This window comes from Calonectris borealis, chromosome 4 (assembly GCF_964195595.1).
Source record: "Calonectris borealis chromosome 4, bCalBor7.hap1.2, whole genome shotgun sequence".
In the NCBI taxonomy this organism is placed as follows: Eukaryota; Metazoa; Chordata; class Aves; order Procellariiformes; family Procellariidae; genus Calonectris; species Calonectris borealis.
In genome coordinates this window covers 68,697,727-68,712,221 of record NC_134315.1, presented here as the reverse complement: position 1 = coordinate 68,712,221, position 14,495 = coordinate 68,697,727, and the positions used below count along the sequence as shown (strand labels likewise).

At 42.5% G+C, this 14,495-nt stretch overlaps 1 protein-coding gene across 1 annotated transcript in view; it reads left to right on the top strand.

Annotated features, from left to right (window-relative positions):
* The first annotated feature begins 5,288 nt into the window (after positions 1–5,288).
* ARHGAP10 (Rho GTPase activating protein 10) overlaps positions 5,289–14,495 on the top strand; it is a 155,763-nt gene continuing 146,556 nt past the window's right edge. The window contains exon 1 of the mRNA XM_075150004.1: positions 5,289–5,649. Within this exon, the coding sequence (XP_075006105.1) occupies positions 5,496–5,649 (154 nt within the window). The 5' untranslated portion in view covers positions 5,289–5,495. The remainder of the gene's footprint in view (positions 5,650–14,495) is intronic.

The window sequence follows — 14,495 nt, the reverse complement described above, 5'->3', positions numbered from 1 at the left end:
ACTGCTCCCCAATCTTCCATTATTTCCCCACAGTTGGCAAGTCCTAAGAATGGCAGTTGAGGACAACATTCACACCATCTAGTTTTAAGTCATAAACAAGTCCTAGTTGTCTTGGACCTTTGACTAATGACTCTGCTCTGCAGCAACAGAGATTGCGAGGAGCAAAATTCAGAGCTTTGCTCCACATCTCTAGTCCCTTATCTCACTCCTGCCCATGCCTACGACACCAGTTACCTTCTTTCTCTGGCAGGCTGCCTGCCCCGGGGAACAACCACATGCAGGGCAGATCTCTTCTAAAAAAGGCAGAGTTCATTTGGTCTTGTCCTACTTCTGGGACAAGAACAGGCCATGGCGTTGTTTACCAATTATGAAATGTTTGGAAGCTGTTCATCTTTACTTTCCTTCTCTAAAGCATGAATGCAGTTCTTCCAGGCTTCTACAGCTGTGGATATTGTATATGCCTTCACTTTTGAGAAATAAATGAGTACCACTTGAAAATGTCAGGCCAACATTTTGAACAAGATGAAATGGACAAGATGAAGCACATATGGAGGGGGAACATGAGCCTAAATGAAACACAGTAGCAGTTAAACTGTAATCCACGGCAAACTTAATTACTACTGTATAATACTATAAAGAGGGGAGAAGCCTACAAATGTTTTGAGAGAAGTGACCCAAAGGAAAAAACTGAGAACAGGCAACCTGAATGACACTAGAATCAACTTCTGATAGAGGAAAGACATGCTAGAAAAACATAAAATAAGAACTGGTAAAGCACTTGGGCTAGATGAAGTCCATGAGGATGTACAAATACTAGTGTCAGAAAGTATCAAATATTTAATATCTGAACTGAGCTCTAAAGGAGGGTGTAATATCTTATTAAATGAACTGGTATCAATAAGCTCCCAAGCCTTCCTTCAGTTTTGAAAGAAAAGCTATGAACTTTAAATTACAGATGGGGAACAAGCTTCTCTGAATTTAGCTTAATTATGCTTCCCAGCTAAAGGATGATAGTATGGGGAAAAAGAAAATATTAGCACCTGTGGGATATGGAGAGAGAGAGAAAAAAAAAAACAAATAAAAAAGTACAGGCAATTATCACCTGTGGACAGTGAGATGTAACAGGAGCTGGACTGTACCAGATTCTGTAATGAGCCAGTATCTCTGTAGCTCCATGATTCTCCAAACTTGTTCAGCTATATTATTTTTTTGGTCAGAGCAAATGCCAGATGGATAGCATAAATGCTTTATAGTGCCTACTTTTAAGCATAAATTAAGTAGTACTGTGTGCTAATTTGACCCATTTGTGGGAGAGCATTACTAAGAAGCGTCAGTGTAAAATCCTTGCAATTCGCAAGAGTCAGTTCAATTCAAAGGCTGGGGAGGATATTTGTTAATCTCATACAACTTTTTAATGGAACACTTCAGAAAAAAAAAATGGCCACATAACATTTGCAACACCGACAAAGCATACAGCTGCATACTGAAATAATTTGTTGGGTAAAGCTTGTGCTGTAAAGGAGTGCCATAAAGGAATGCCCATCTTATCAGTTATATGCGATTGCCATAATAAGCATCAAATTGGTTGACAGTAGAATAAATAATGTTGGTCTGCATCACGGGTGGTCAGAGATTAGTCTGTTTCTAGTTGCACTGCTGATGGATGAGAGGAGAGGGAGCATGCAGCCTAGCGGTACCTCACATATGCATAAGGCCCCCCAAGACTGTGCAAGCCAACAGGGATGACACAGGCATGGGCAAGACGGGAGTTAGAAAGAAACTCTATAAACCCATGACAGGACTTTTCTCCTAACAGAGGTAAAAGTGCTTAGACAAAAGAAGAAATTACAATACCTTGGAAGGATGCTGTTGCTAATGATGTTTTCAACAACTCAACACAGCTGCGTGTTGCAAATAGAGGGAGCCAGTATCAATGCTCTGTAATAAAATGTCAATAAAACTGAAAGTTAAGTTCACTAATTTCTAACCTATCTCCCTATAACATACAGACTGGAGACACAATCAGCCACAGATCAGAACACTGTCTTTCATGAAAATCAGGATGTTGAAGCAATCAGACAAGAACGTAAGGAAGGTAAGATGGAACGGAACATATGCTATGCTGGTATATGCCTATTATATAAAATGACTTGAAGAGGGTATTTCCTGAAACGATGCTTGCAATGAATGTCAAGGGAAAATAATCAAACCAAAGATAAATACACGATATATGGTCAGGATATTGCCAGAGTTTCACATAGTCAATCTATGTCATAGTCTCTTAAAAGAGGCTACAAGAAGGTTGTAAAATTTGATGACCTTGAGTAGGGAATGGCAGAAAAGAAGAGAATTTTCTAAACTGCTGATATAAAAAAAACTTCTAGCCTTAATTAGTGAAGAAAGTGCAACTCCTTTTATTGCTCATTAGATAGGTAATTTTTGCCCATTTAAATTAATGGGTTATTATTTCTCCTCAGTCTTCCATCTCAGTTTTTTTTTTTTTTAAATCACAATTCTGCTATTTCAGGGTCCGACAATGTTTTGAACTGGTGGGTCAAAAGATATATTTAATAATTTTGGTGGTGGGAATCCAGTATGTTGTCTGGATACCAATACTGGATAAGCAGTATAGAATATCAACGTAAAAGTGAACTTGTGTCTTTGCTTTATTATGTAAATACAAGTTAACTCTTTTTCTTCCGGGAAAAATGTGTTATGTGTATGTATGTATTTCTGTTGGACTACCACTGCTCCTTTTAGCTACAGCTAGAATGGAATACATTTTTACTTTACATGATTGAGGTAGGTGGACCAATTTCCTCTAATGGGCCTGTCATGGCAGGACAAATGTGAATTTTTTTGCCAGCTAAAAAACTCAGGGCTAAGCTAAACATGCATATTTCTTTCTTCTTTTTTTAAAATTTGAATACAAGCAACTCCACACAATGCATGCAACCCAATTACTTTACAACACTTCAGTGAAATTATAATAGGAAAATTACAGTAACTATTAACAAGCATGAAAAATAATTTTAATCCTGAAGACAACCACAAGACAAAGTAAACAAACTATTCATGGAAGGCATACTTACTTTTGAAATGTTGTTCCAGTAATCTAAACAGAGATAAGGATTGTTTGTTATTTCTTTAAGGTGTTTTTTTAAAATTCTTTTTAAACGGAGTTTTGAGTTGCATAGCAACTTCTCAGATAAATAATATTAGAAAATAAATATCACAGCAGATAATGTGATCTAGCAGGTGGCACACTTGGATGAAAGGCTGAATGTTCAGGGTCTGCTCTCAGTAGCATGTCCTGGCCTGCTGTGATTTCAGGCAAATCATCTGCACTTTTAAGTAGCAGCTGATTTGGAGCAGCCACACTCGTATTTACGACTACTTACAGGAACTATTACGCATGAGCCTCCATGTCATAGAATCATAGAGTCATTAAGGTTGGAAAAGACCTCTAAGATCATTGAGTCCCACTGTCAAACCCAACACCACCATGCCCACTAAACCATCCCTAAGCGCCGCATCTACACGTCTTTTAAATAGTTCCAGGCATGGTGACTCAACCACTTCCCCGGGCAGCCTGTTCCAAGGCTTGACCACTCTTTCAGAAAGACATTTTTCATAATGTCCAATCTAAACTTCTGTTGGTGCCAAGCTAAGCTAAGCCCCCTCTCCCCACCCCTTTGTTTACACAACTGTGTTTTCTTATTTTCCTCATCTACATGAACAATAAGGACATGATCTTTGATCACGAAATTCTGTGCTTACTCCCTTGAGCTCAGTGATCGCTGTCAGGTGGGTAACACACACTCTCAGTCTGATTTGTGAAGCAGACTCTCAAGCGGATAGTTATTAATAAACCTGAATGTTTGCAAAATTGAATCCCACCTGATACACTGATTTTGCAAACAGGAGTAATTTTAAATGAGATTCCTGAAGTGCCACCTATTTCCATACATGACTTCTGCAGGTCACTGCCTGGGGTCATACAGAGGAAGGTTGATAGTAACACTGCCAGCTATCTTCATCTCAGTTATTTCTAGAAATCTTAGGTGCTACTTTCTAGAAGAAAGATAAAAGTAGATTTTTTAGAGCGAGTCTTCAAAATGTAAGTTATATCCAAAAAAGACAGCTCTATTTTGCTTCTCTGGCCAATGCAGACTAGGCTTAACTATGGGCCCAACAATAACTCATTTAAATTTACACCAAATCTCATTGCTTCAAAAGGAGCAGGAATTAACACTAAATTTGCTACCATACAGAAAATGAAATAGATTGAAGTTACTCCCAAAGACGACATCTAAAATATATACCCCAATAATCTAAAAAAGTCCTACCAAATCACTATGAATTGCTGTTAAACCATTAAAACCACAAAGTTATAGCTAAATTATAAATACAAGTATAATTATAAACCTTTTCAGTTTTCTTCATGAGTTTCCTAATATTCTTAACCGAAACAATTCAGCATTGACTGGTCTTCTCAAAGTCTTGCTCTTGCTGCAGTACTTGTTCATGAGAACTGTTTGTATTAGTTTATTAAACGAAGACATACGGGTGAGGCTGTATCTATGCCACTCAGCGTTTCACGGCCAGGCACACGAGCAGGACAGGGACGGGCGAGCAATGCCAGCCTCCCCGGCCGGCAGACCTCCCCCACAGAGCAGGCACCGACACCACGACTGCCTCTGGATCGAGCAGCCCGCCCGCTGCTCTGTGCTTCTTCCACCGAGAGCCTGCTCTGCCCCTTCCCAAAGCCCACGGACGGTTCCGCGAGGTGAATCACCCACCCGCGGCAGCTCTAACCCGGCGGCCTCCCCACCCTGCCAGATGGGGACAGGCAGCCCGCGGCCTGCTGCGACAAGCCCTTGCCTTTGCGGTGCGGGCTCTCCCGCCCAGCCGCGGCATCGCGCCCGCACCCGCCCAGGCCCTGCCGGGCCCCCTCGCAGCCCCCCCGAACAAGGGGGACCTCGCCTGGGAGACCCGGCGGCTGCTAGGGGAGTCCCTGCCCGAGCCCCCCGCACGGGGACGCCCGTAACGCCCGAGCGGACGGCTCCCCCGGTGACTGCCAGCCCAGGCGCGCCCCCGGCGCCCAGCCTTGTGTAACCGCCGCCGCGGGGCGGGAGGCTGGGCGGGCCCCGGCGCGGCAGGCCGCCCCGCTCGGCAGGGCGTGGCCCGGCGGTGGCGGCGGCGGGGCTGCCGGGAGCGGGGCGCCCCCCTGCCGCGCCGAGCTCTGCCGCGCCGCCCCTCGCAGCGGGGAGGGCGGCTCCGCTCCGCTCCGCTCCGCTCGTCTCGCCTTTGCCCGCGCCCAACCCTGCGCGGGGGGAGCCGCCGCCGCTGCTGCTGCTCTCCCTTTGTGGCCGCGGCATCCGCCTCACCGCCGCGGGGACGGCCGCTGCGCCTCGGCTGCCGAGGAGGTCGCTGCTGCTGTGAAGTAGCCGGGAGAGGTTGGCGGGGAAGCGAGCCCCGGTGTAGCGGCAGCCATGGGGCTGCAGCCCCTGGAGTTCAGCGACTGCTACCTGGACAGCCCCTGGTTCAGGGAGCGGGTGAGAGCCCACGAGGCCGAGCTGGAGAAGACCAATAAGTTTATCAAGGAGTTGCTCAAGGATGGGAAAAACCTGATCGCCGCCACCAAAAGTGAGTGGAGGGGTGCGGGGGGAGACGCCGGCTCGCTGCGGGGGCGGCTCGGGGCCCGGCGCCGAGAGGTTTCGCCTCTGAGCCGGCGGGGCTCGCTTTTGCGGCAGCGAGTTCTGCACTGGCGTTCTCCGGCCTCTCCCTGGGGTCCCCCTCCAGCCGCTTCAGGGACATAGGTCCTCTCCAGCCCTTCGCTGTGGAGAGGGGACAAGGGAGGGCGGCGGTGGCGCCGGCAGCAGTGCCGGGTAGCTCCGCTTCGTGTAGCGCCTGTTGCATCTGCCCGGTCTCTTGGCCCGGCCTGGCTCGTGGGTTCGGCGGTGCCGAGGCCGAAGTGAGCTGCGATGTTAAATCCGCTGAGAACTCGTTTTCAGGTTTTACCGGTGCGTTGCAAGCTGAGCGTCTGTGAATTGCATATCTCAACATAACCATGTATGTGTATATGCATTTGTCGTCTGTGAAGAGGCTGATGAAAATACCCCCTTGTCAAAATTTCAAGTATATTCAGGAATTACCAGACTTACAGTTCTGTGATGACAGCACTAGTTACCAGTTCTATGCCTTTGGCCTCTTAAAATGTGATGGTGTTTTTTAATTTTGTATTTTACTCGTTGAATATATATGTCTATTTCTATATTTATGATTAGCTATGCTGTGGTTTTTGTGGGAATCACGTTGTTTTCCTTGAATGACCATGTTAATGCATGTTCTTAATGTAGTATTGTGGTGATACAATTTGTTCCATTAACTTAAGATAGAGTGGTGTAGCCTCCTACATATCTAGTAGGATGATTGACTATACCAATTATTCAAATAAAAAACTAACGCAGCGCTCTGGCACTGTGTTCACAAAAGTGTGCTGCATCTTTGGTATCATGGAAAGCTTCTGAAGGCAGGGAACCAGGCTTTCAAGATATTTCCCTTAAAATAAACTGAGAGGGATTTGGCCGGTGGTTTGAGCAGTGAGTTACCTGGATATGGTGAAGGTTTTAAAAACTGAGATAGCTCATTTTGTGCATTTGTTTTTTGTTTGATGTGCCTGGGTAAAAAAAGGTAGAAAATGCCGTATCAAATTTCACTTGTTTGTAACTCTTATTCTTTGGCCAGTTAATATTCAGTTATTGCAAATTGTGTTCCTTGAGGATTATTTGAAATCTGTGACTTGAAACATCAGTATAAATCATCTTAACTTGGAGAGCAAAGTAAAAAAGTGTCCCTAAACTTGGATAAGAATGGTAGAGAGAAATCATTCCACTTTGCTTCTATTGCGCAAGCATCTAGACAGTATTTTGGCAACTGCCCCAAACCCTCAGTTTCTCATGTACGGTTACATATACAGAACTTAATTTGAAAGTGTGGAGCTGATGGTGGTAAGGAAAGCCCTGACTCATATGAGCCTCCTATCCACAGCAGAATCCTGTGCTGATAACTTTGGCTTGGTGTGCAGTGCACAGTGCGCTTCGCTGCGTGTGGTGGGAGCCAAGGAGTCAGCGTGCCAAGCAGAGCCACCTGGCGTGAGAGTGCTTGATGAAATACTTGGGGCTAGCCGATGAGAAATATTTAGAGAAGCTATCTGAGATCCTGCCCGGTGTTCAGGTCTAAGCAATTCCTTCCTTTCTGAGACAACAGTCAGAAATGTTCTTCTTGAGTTGAGGTGCTGTACCTTATTCTAACAAACATCTGTGCTTAAGCATATTTGTTTGTGAAGTGGAAACAGAGGTTAGACCCTTCCTTACACATTTCAGGTTTCTGCAGCTGTATCTCCCCTTTAGAGTGCCCTGCATGACAGGTTTGAAACTGAGTCGTCTTCCTCTGCCGCTGGTGAAGCAGTGCCACTGTTCAACAGACATTAAAAGATGAATTGAACCAGAGGAAGCACAAGGAGGAGTTAAAACCCATTAAAAACCCCAGTGGTTAGGGTATCGGTCCTCCTTGTGTTTTCAGAAGAAAACATCGGCATCTAAATTCTTTGAGGAATCTGATTCATTTGCTGTCAGGAAACCAAATGGGATTAATATTTGTTCCAAAAACCAAGCTGAAGAAGTCTAGACACAGAGCTAGCTGTTCACCTCTGTCAAAACTGCTTTTTCTGCACAAAGACTGGCTTGCCGCAATCTAGAGAATGTGATAATAAAGCAGGGCATTTCGAGAGCCTAGATTAATTCCTCTTAGACAACAGTTGATTACAATTTTTGGAAAATTGTTTTAGTCTTTTGAACAAAAGACTTAATAATAGCTAAAGTATTTGTTTCTAGAACTAGGTAAATTACAAAATTTACATCTCTTTTAATTGATATGTGAGTATAATAAGCTTTTTTGAATGGGCTATAAAATATAAAATGTAGTAGGTGCCCTCTTGTTCTTAAATTTGTGGGAAATTAAGTGACTGCAATAGAGACTGCCTGCGTTTCCCTCCCTTAGCGCTTTCCTTATTTCACTTGTAAAGCAGCGGCTTACAAGAAATGTCGTGAGGATTCTCTAGGTGTGAATAACTGATGTGATTGAATAGATCCCACTTCCTGCTTGACAGACAGCCTTGTAAATGACTTTGATGCTGCCTGCACTGGCTTACATCTTGAGAGGTGGTAAGCAGATACTGCAACCACTCTCTCTAATCACAGGAGTCATCAGTCTCTCGCAGGACAAACCAGTAACATGATGTGGATCCTCTCTTTGGCTTCTTTCCTTTTGTATTCTCAGTTGTATGGGAGTGTATTTTCCACCTAAAACTCAGAAGAATTGGTTTTTGTTAGTACAAAAATACTGCTTAAAATCAAAAAAAGAAGAAGAAGAAGAAAAGAAGAAGGATCTTTTGCATTCTTAAATTGTTGATTTCCAGTATGAAGCATACTTCAAATGTATCTTCACACTTTTAAGTTTCAGTTGTTTCAAGAGTCTGATAGAAAGATAAACAAGACTGACTCAAAGCTGTCTCGTTTCCTGTGTAATGGTTTGAATCACTGAGTTGTCTAGTTCAAGCTAAATATTGGAAGAATGAATAAACAATAGGTGGCTCTTTCTTTTCTTATGACAGTTAAGTATGTTTAAAAGGCATACAGAAAGACATTTTTTCCACTGTTAGTTACCAGTAAATACAAGCAGTATACACATATGCCTTTTAAAATAGAAATGCAATATTTCTCAGGGGATTCCAGTTCAGTTGAAAAAGTGGGGATCAAAATAGTTTATAAATAACTTCTGGGTGGAGTTAGTTGTTCTGCTGAGAGAAACTGAATTTAAAGGTGCCTGATCGGAGACTCCTTGTTCTGAAATGTGAGAAGAACTCGAGAGGTTTAGTTCTGAGCTCTTAAAATCTCTGAGATGAAAATTGTTGGAAGCTAAAGAATACACTGGATAAATACTACGTATTTGCTTCTGAATTCTTCTCCCTATATTGGTCCAACTCATGGTCTCTTGACATAAGTATGAGATTTTTTGGGGATTTTTGAAGAATTTTTTTTGGAGGTGAGACTTTTCTGTAAACGTACAGCAGGAGCTGCCACTTCTTATGAGACCTCAGGGTGGAGTAGGAAGAGTCAGTGTGAGCGTAGGTTTTGGCCCTGGGCATCTCATGGAGGGTGTGCAAAGGATACTTGTGAGTGCGTGCTCACACTATTCCATGTGCCTGAAAGCAGAGCCTCCCCATTCTTGGATTTAGGCCCAGATCAGAGCAGAATTCCGTTTGGGTCAACTGCAGTGACTTTGTAATGGGCTGATGAAGACAGAAGATGGAGAAACTGGGAAAACAGAAGAGTTGAGTTTCCTAGGAGGCTTTCGGTGCCCATCTAAGGGAAGCCTAGACAAAGTTTGATAGGGAAGGATGCCCCATGTGGGCCTCTCAGCTAAAATGCATCATAAAGCCTTTCATCAGGTCGGGATCATCTACTGCCACGTAGGGACCACAGTATTCAAATACTCTTATCACTTGTGCTAGAATGCAGAGCAGCCACCTTCCTCCACTTGCACCCTGAGAAACTTGCTACCCAGCGGCCCCATTGTGCGTTTTTCACTGGGGTAGATCCGTCCCTCATTACGTTGCTGTCTCTGTTTCGGCCGAGAACAGGATGATTCCTCCTGTACCCTGAGGTTTTGGGTTGTGAGCTCAGTTCTGGGAGGTCTTGGCCATTGTGTTTCGTGCAGCAGAGGAGGAAACCAGACACCTTCGCTACTCAGTGCCGGTCTCTGCAGGCAGCTCAGTGTGCTCAGGCTTCTGGTGACTATTTTTTATTGCTATTTTTGTTTTATGTATTTTACAGAAGAGTTATTCCTTGCCCTCTACCAGACAGAATACAAAACGAGAACTTTCTTTTATCTGTAGAAAGAGTTTGTTTGGAATATGAAGAGTTACTGATATGAAGAGTTACTGATAATTGTTACTGAAGAATGCTGGTTTACTCCAGGGAGTATTTCTGCATTCATGAGAAAAATAAATAGTGAATTCTCTTTCCTTTCCTCTGAGGTGTTATTAGTCACTGGTCATTTACAAGTTTGCCATCAAGAAGTTAAGCAGACTGGAAATCCTGTTGGCAATGGGAATAAAGCCATTCCCAATCCCATTTCCAACCTAGTAGAATAGGCTGAGTCTTTCTTCTAACAGAGTCGACTGAAGAACCTAATCCAAACCCAAGATCCAATCTGATGTCTGAGTTGTCCAAACCCGTATTCTTTTTCTTGGCCAGTTCTCTTAGTGTGTGGTGGTGGCTGACCTCTCAGATACTGGCCTAGGTAGGCTTTTGGTCTGACCTGGTATGAATATTATTATGTAACTGCAAAAGCTGTTGTAATCCACATAATAACACAGTATAAAAGCCACTCCAATCACTTGAGCCACGGTGCTTTTTTTTCTTAAGCACTAATTGTCCGTTTTTTAAAGCTTTCCTTAGTATAATCTGCACTTATGAAACCACTTAGCTGAACGTATAATGTGTGCCAGCTCTCAGAGTCTTAGGAATTTTCTGCAACAGGAATGTTGTTCTACTGACGCTCCAGTATGTCAAAGAAGTAAGGTAAAAAGTTAATATAGGACTCAATAATAACTTCTAGAAAAGAAATGGACATTCACTAAAGATTTAAAAAGAATCCAAAGACCGAGTGAAAACTAATGTCATTCTTACTTAACAAGGAGAGGGGAGGAGCGGGGAATACTGCAAGAGGGACTTAGTTGAACTCATGTGCAAAGTTTCCTAAATCATCAGTGATTAGTTAGGACTCTATCTTTGATTAATTCACCTTGAATTCAGTGAGAGCTGTGAATTAATAAATCTTCATGTTTAGCATTTTAGAAAGCCATTTTAGTTCTCAGCACCTCAAAAATGACCTTTATTTCTGTTTTAAGGCATGCCTTAGGTGTGATAACACTAAGCAAATAAATGCTCTAAGTGAACACACTGAGATTTAAATTTGAAATATACTCTGCTAGGGCACAGTTAGATAAAAATTACTGCAAGGGCAGCACTAGATCCTGTATCACAAAGGCCACTGAGCAGTATATACCTTTAAAAAAAAAAAATCTTTCTATTGGAATTCAGCTCAATAATGGAAACATTAGAAAACTGAGGCAAACAGGTACTTTGGGGCCCATCTGATACAGTTTTCCCTTAAGAAAGAACTGCTTATAATAATGTAATAGAATGTTGCTTTTCCCTTCCCTTCAAGATAATTGCCACAGCTAGGGCCTAATTAACTAAGACAGTACCTTTTTTTTTCTGCTTGTAGATAAAGTTGCTTCTGTATAAGGATCAGGGAAGTGCTTTCTTTTAAGAAGATACTCTGCAGAACATTGGGTTTAGCTCCACCCAAAGTAAAGCATTCATTACTGTGTCAGTAGCTATAAAAAGTGTCAGGCTCATTCTGTGGAGGATGCCAGTTTGTCATCTTGAATCATGTCTTTTCAGCTTGGATTACTAACTAGCTCCATTACCTTCTTTGTCCTGTAGATGTTCCACTGTTCATTTTTTTCTGTATTAAAAGTAGAGCATTGTGCTAGTGAACTAGAAGATGTGATTTCAGAAAATATGAACTTACATGGATTTTCTCAGTGATAAGAGATGTGACAGACTGTTGTTGAATGAAGTGATTCTGTCTTTTAATCATTTGGGGGAAATATGTAATTTTTCAGCTTTAGAAAAAATGTGTAAGTGGTCATTAAAGAGGACATCAGTGATTAGTGTCATTATCAGTCTTTAGGACAAAATCAATAGAAATAAGTAGAGTGGTTTGTAATTTTTAGAGAAGTTGTCTGGCAGATCATGTTGGAAAGTGTTTTCCTGATATTTTTCTTTTTTAATGACAAGCCTTTTAGAAACATAACATTGAATATTATGGAACCCGAATCCATCTTAGGGAGTTGGAAAGAAGGATGCATTTGCCCTGTAATCTGTAAAGTGCAAACATCTGCTTGCAATTAAATAAAGAACAATAGACCCACTGCTAAGGCTGCAGGTGTATGCTGTTCCTAAAATTATCCCATGCTTGCCAGCCTTTTATTGCAAAAATGTTGCAAATTTTAACAAGCAGAGCTTATGACACCGATACCATTTCTCAAGTCAGTCTAAAATCAACTTCATAGTCTTTAGTGAGGCAGAACTTCTCTTTGTGATCAGTACAGATTTTTTTATTCGGGAGCAGGGAGGGGAGACGACCCGCTCAAGAGTGCTGTGGTTTTTTTTTCCTGATGTTCAGCAAGGGGAGTGGCATGCAAGCCAGGCGCTCTGCCCTCACTTTGGGCTGGGAGCGCTTGGAAACATGTTTTGGAACGGCAGAGAAGAGGTGTATCCCAGTACTCCTCTCCTCCTCCCTGGCTGTTTTTTAACATTACGTAATTAACGTGTATAGTTTACATTTACTTTAGTGCTTATGTTTTACAATACCAGCTTCAGTCACTACTGCAGCACTTAACATGTTAACTTGAAAAGCAGAGGCTTGGCTGTTTGGGGGAGATAGTCCACAGCCTGTGAATCTTGGCAATATGCTTAGTGTTTTGATAGGGTGGGTTGTGGCTTTTTGAGATAATTTTTATGACTTGCTTATGTTTGATGGGGTTTCCTTTTGGGTTTAATGCCACTTTTCTGAGTTTCCAGATCAGATTTGCTGTTGTTCTATGACAGTTGTTCTTGAGATGTTACGACATGCTCAGTGCTTTGATCATCTTTTAAAAGTCTTCATGTTTTTGAGTTGGCAAATTAAGACACTTTGAGCAGTTTAATGCTTTCCTGGAATATCTAGTGAGCGTAACAGATATGATCACATGAGCTTGGGCACATATTGGCTCAATAGTTTAAGAAACTACTGTTCAGGGAATTTAACATCTCTCTCTGCTGGTGGTTGCTGCCACCCACTGTAGTTGTCAGTTTTAATCAGCACCCAAAATCTGTCTTGTTGCTAAGTCAAACCCATCTTCTTTGCCAAGTTTAAACTAAGCCATCACATTTTGCAATGAGTTGAGGTAGGCACATGTGCTCCATCCCAGCAGCTCCTGTGGAGGTTGTGCCCTCTGGGTGTAACTTTGATAGAAGAGAGGGCAGCTGCAGTGGCTGCCATTTAAAATGCCCCATGTTATAGGTCTGTGATAGATGTATGCCTGCTAGCCAAAGTGCATGTTTAGGTATCTCACTGGGAAAGACAATACTGTAAAGGGAAGTGTGTGGCTGGGTTTATGCTATCCTCAAATTCTTTCTCTAAACAGACGTTTTTAGCAATTTTCGGCAGATAACCTCAATATCATGTTGTCTTTTTTCCATACCTACTTGTACCTATGGACAGAGCTTCTTGCAGCTACCCTGTTCTTTGTGAATGCCTTTTACTCCTGCTCTGTTTTTGTTTCCTCCCCTTGTTGTTCTGTTCCCTCCTGTGTGTTTGCTCACCTTTCAGGATAAAAATAGAGAGAAAACATCCAGGCCCTCAGAAGCGATGTGGCCATTGCAGGCCAAGGCCTGTAAATCGTTCATGCTGGGTTTGTCCTCTGTGGGAAAGGAGCAGTGGGAGGGAAAGATAATCTATAGAGATGGAACATCACAGTGTTATTAAACAGATTGTGGTTTTACTACTGCCCACACCTTTGAATAAACGTCCTGTTGTTGCCTCTTTAGTTGGGCAGGTGGGGGTTATCGGCTCATTGGGTAGGTCAGAGAGAAGGCTTTGCCTCCCAATAGATCTGGTTGTTACAGCTTCCCTTAGTTCTCTCCAGCTTTTGTATATACACCTGGCTGGTCAGGACTGCATGTCCTTGAAGAGGTAAAAAAAATGCTTTGTTTAATTTGGCAAGGAAAATTGAGTATCCAGGATGAAACTGAGCAGGACTGTGTGTCAGACCTGGGCCTCGGAGGGCGTTCTACTCTGTGTGGTGTCCAGGAGTAGGTTCTCGGCCACTTTGTTGCTGCTGAGTGTTTTTTAGCTTTGAAATTTGTCCGTTTCCTCGATGAGGCTGATGCATGCGGGCTTAGGAGTGACGAATGAATTCATGGTGAAGCTTGTGTTGCACTTGCAACATTTCAGCCTTAAGAAAAATTAGACTGTAATGTATAAAATCTCAAAAGTTGGGCTGTCTTCCCAAGCAGAGGGAGAGCACCTTATTTTTGCTCGTTTGTCTTAATCTGTGATTTTGTCAGTCATTAGAAAGAGTTGCATGCTTTGAAAAATATTAATAATATTTGAATGTAGGTATGATGGAACAAAAAAAAATAAATTTGATAAGGAAACTTGTAGCAGATTTAAATGAAAATATGATTGCTTAGAAAATGCTTCATTAAAAAAAATCCCACTCTCTTGCAAACAGGTGGAGGGAGCATGCTGCCAGGTCACCGAGGACTTGAGAAAAACTTTTTGAAATATCATTTTGGCAGGGGGTCACTGTT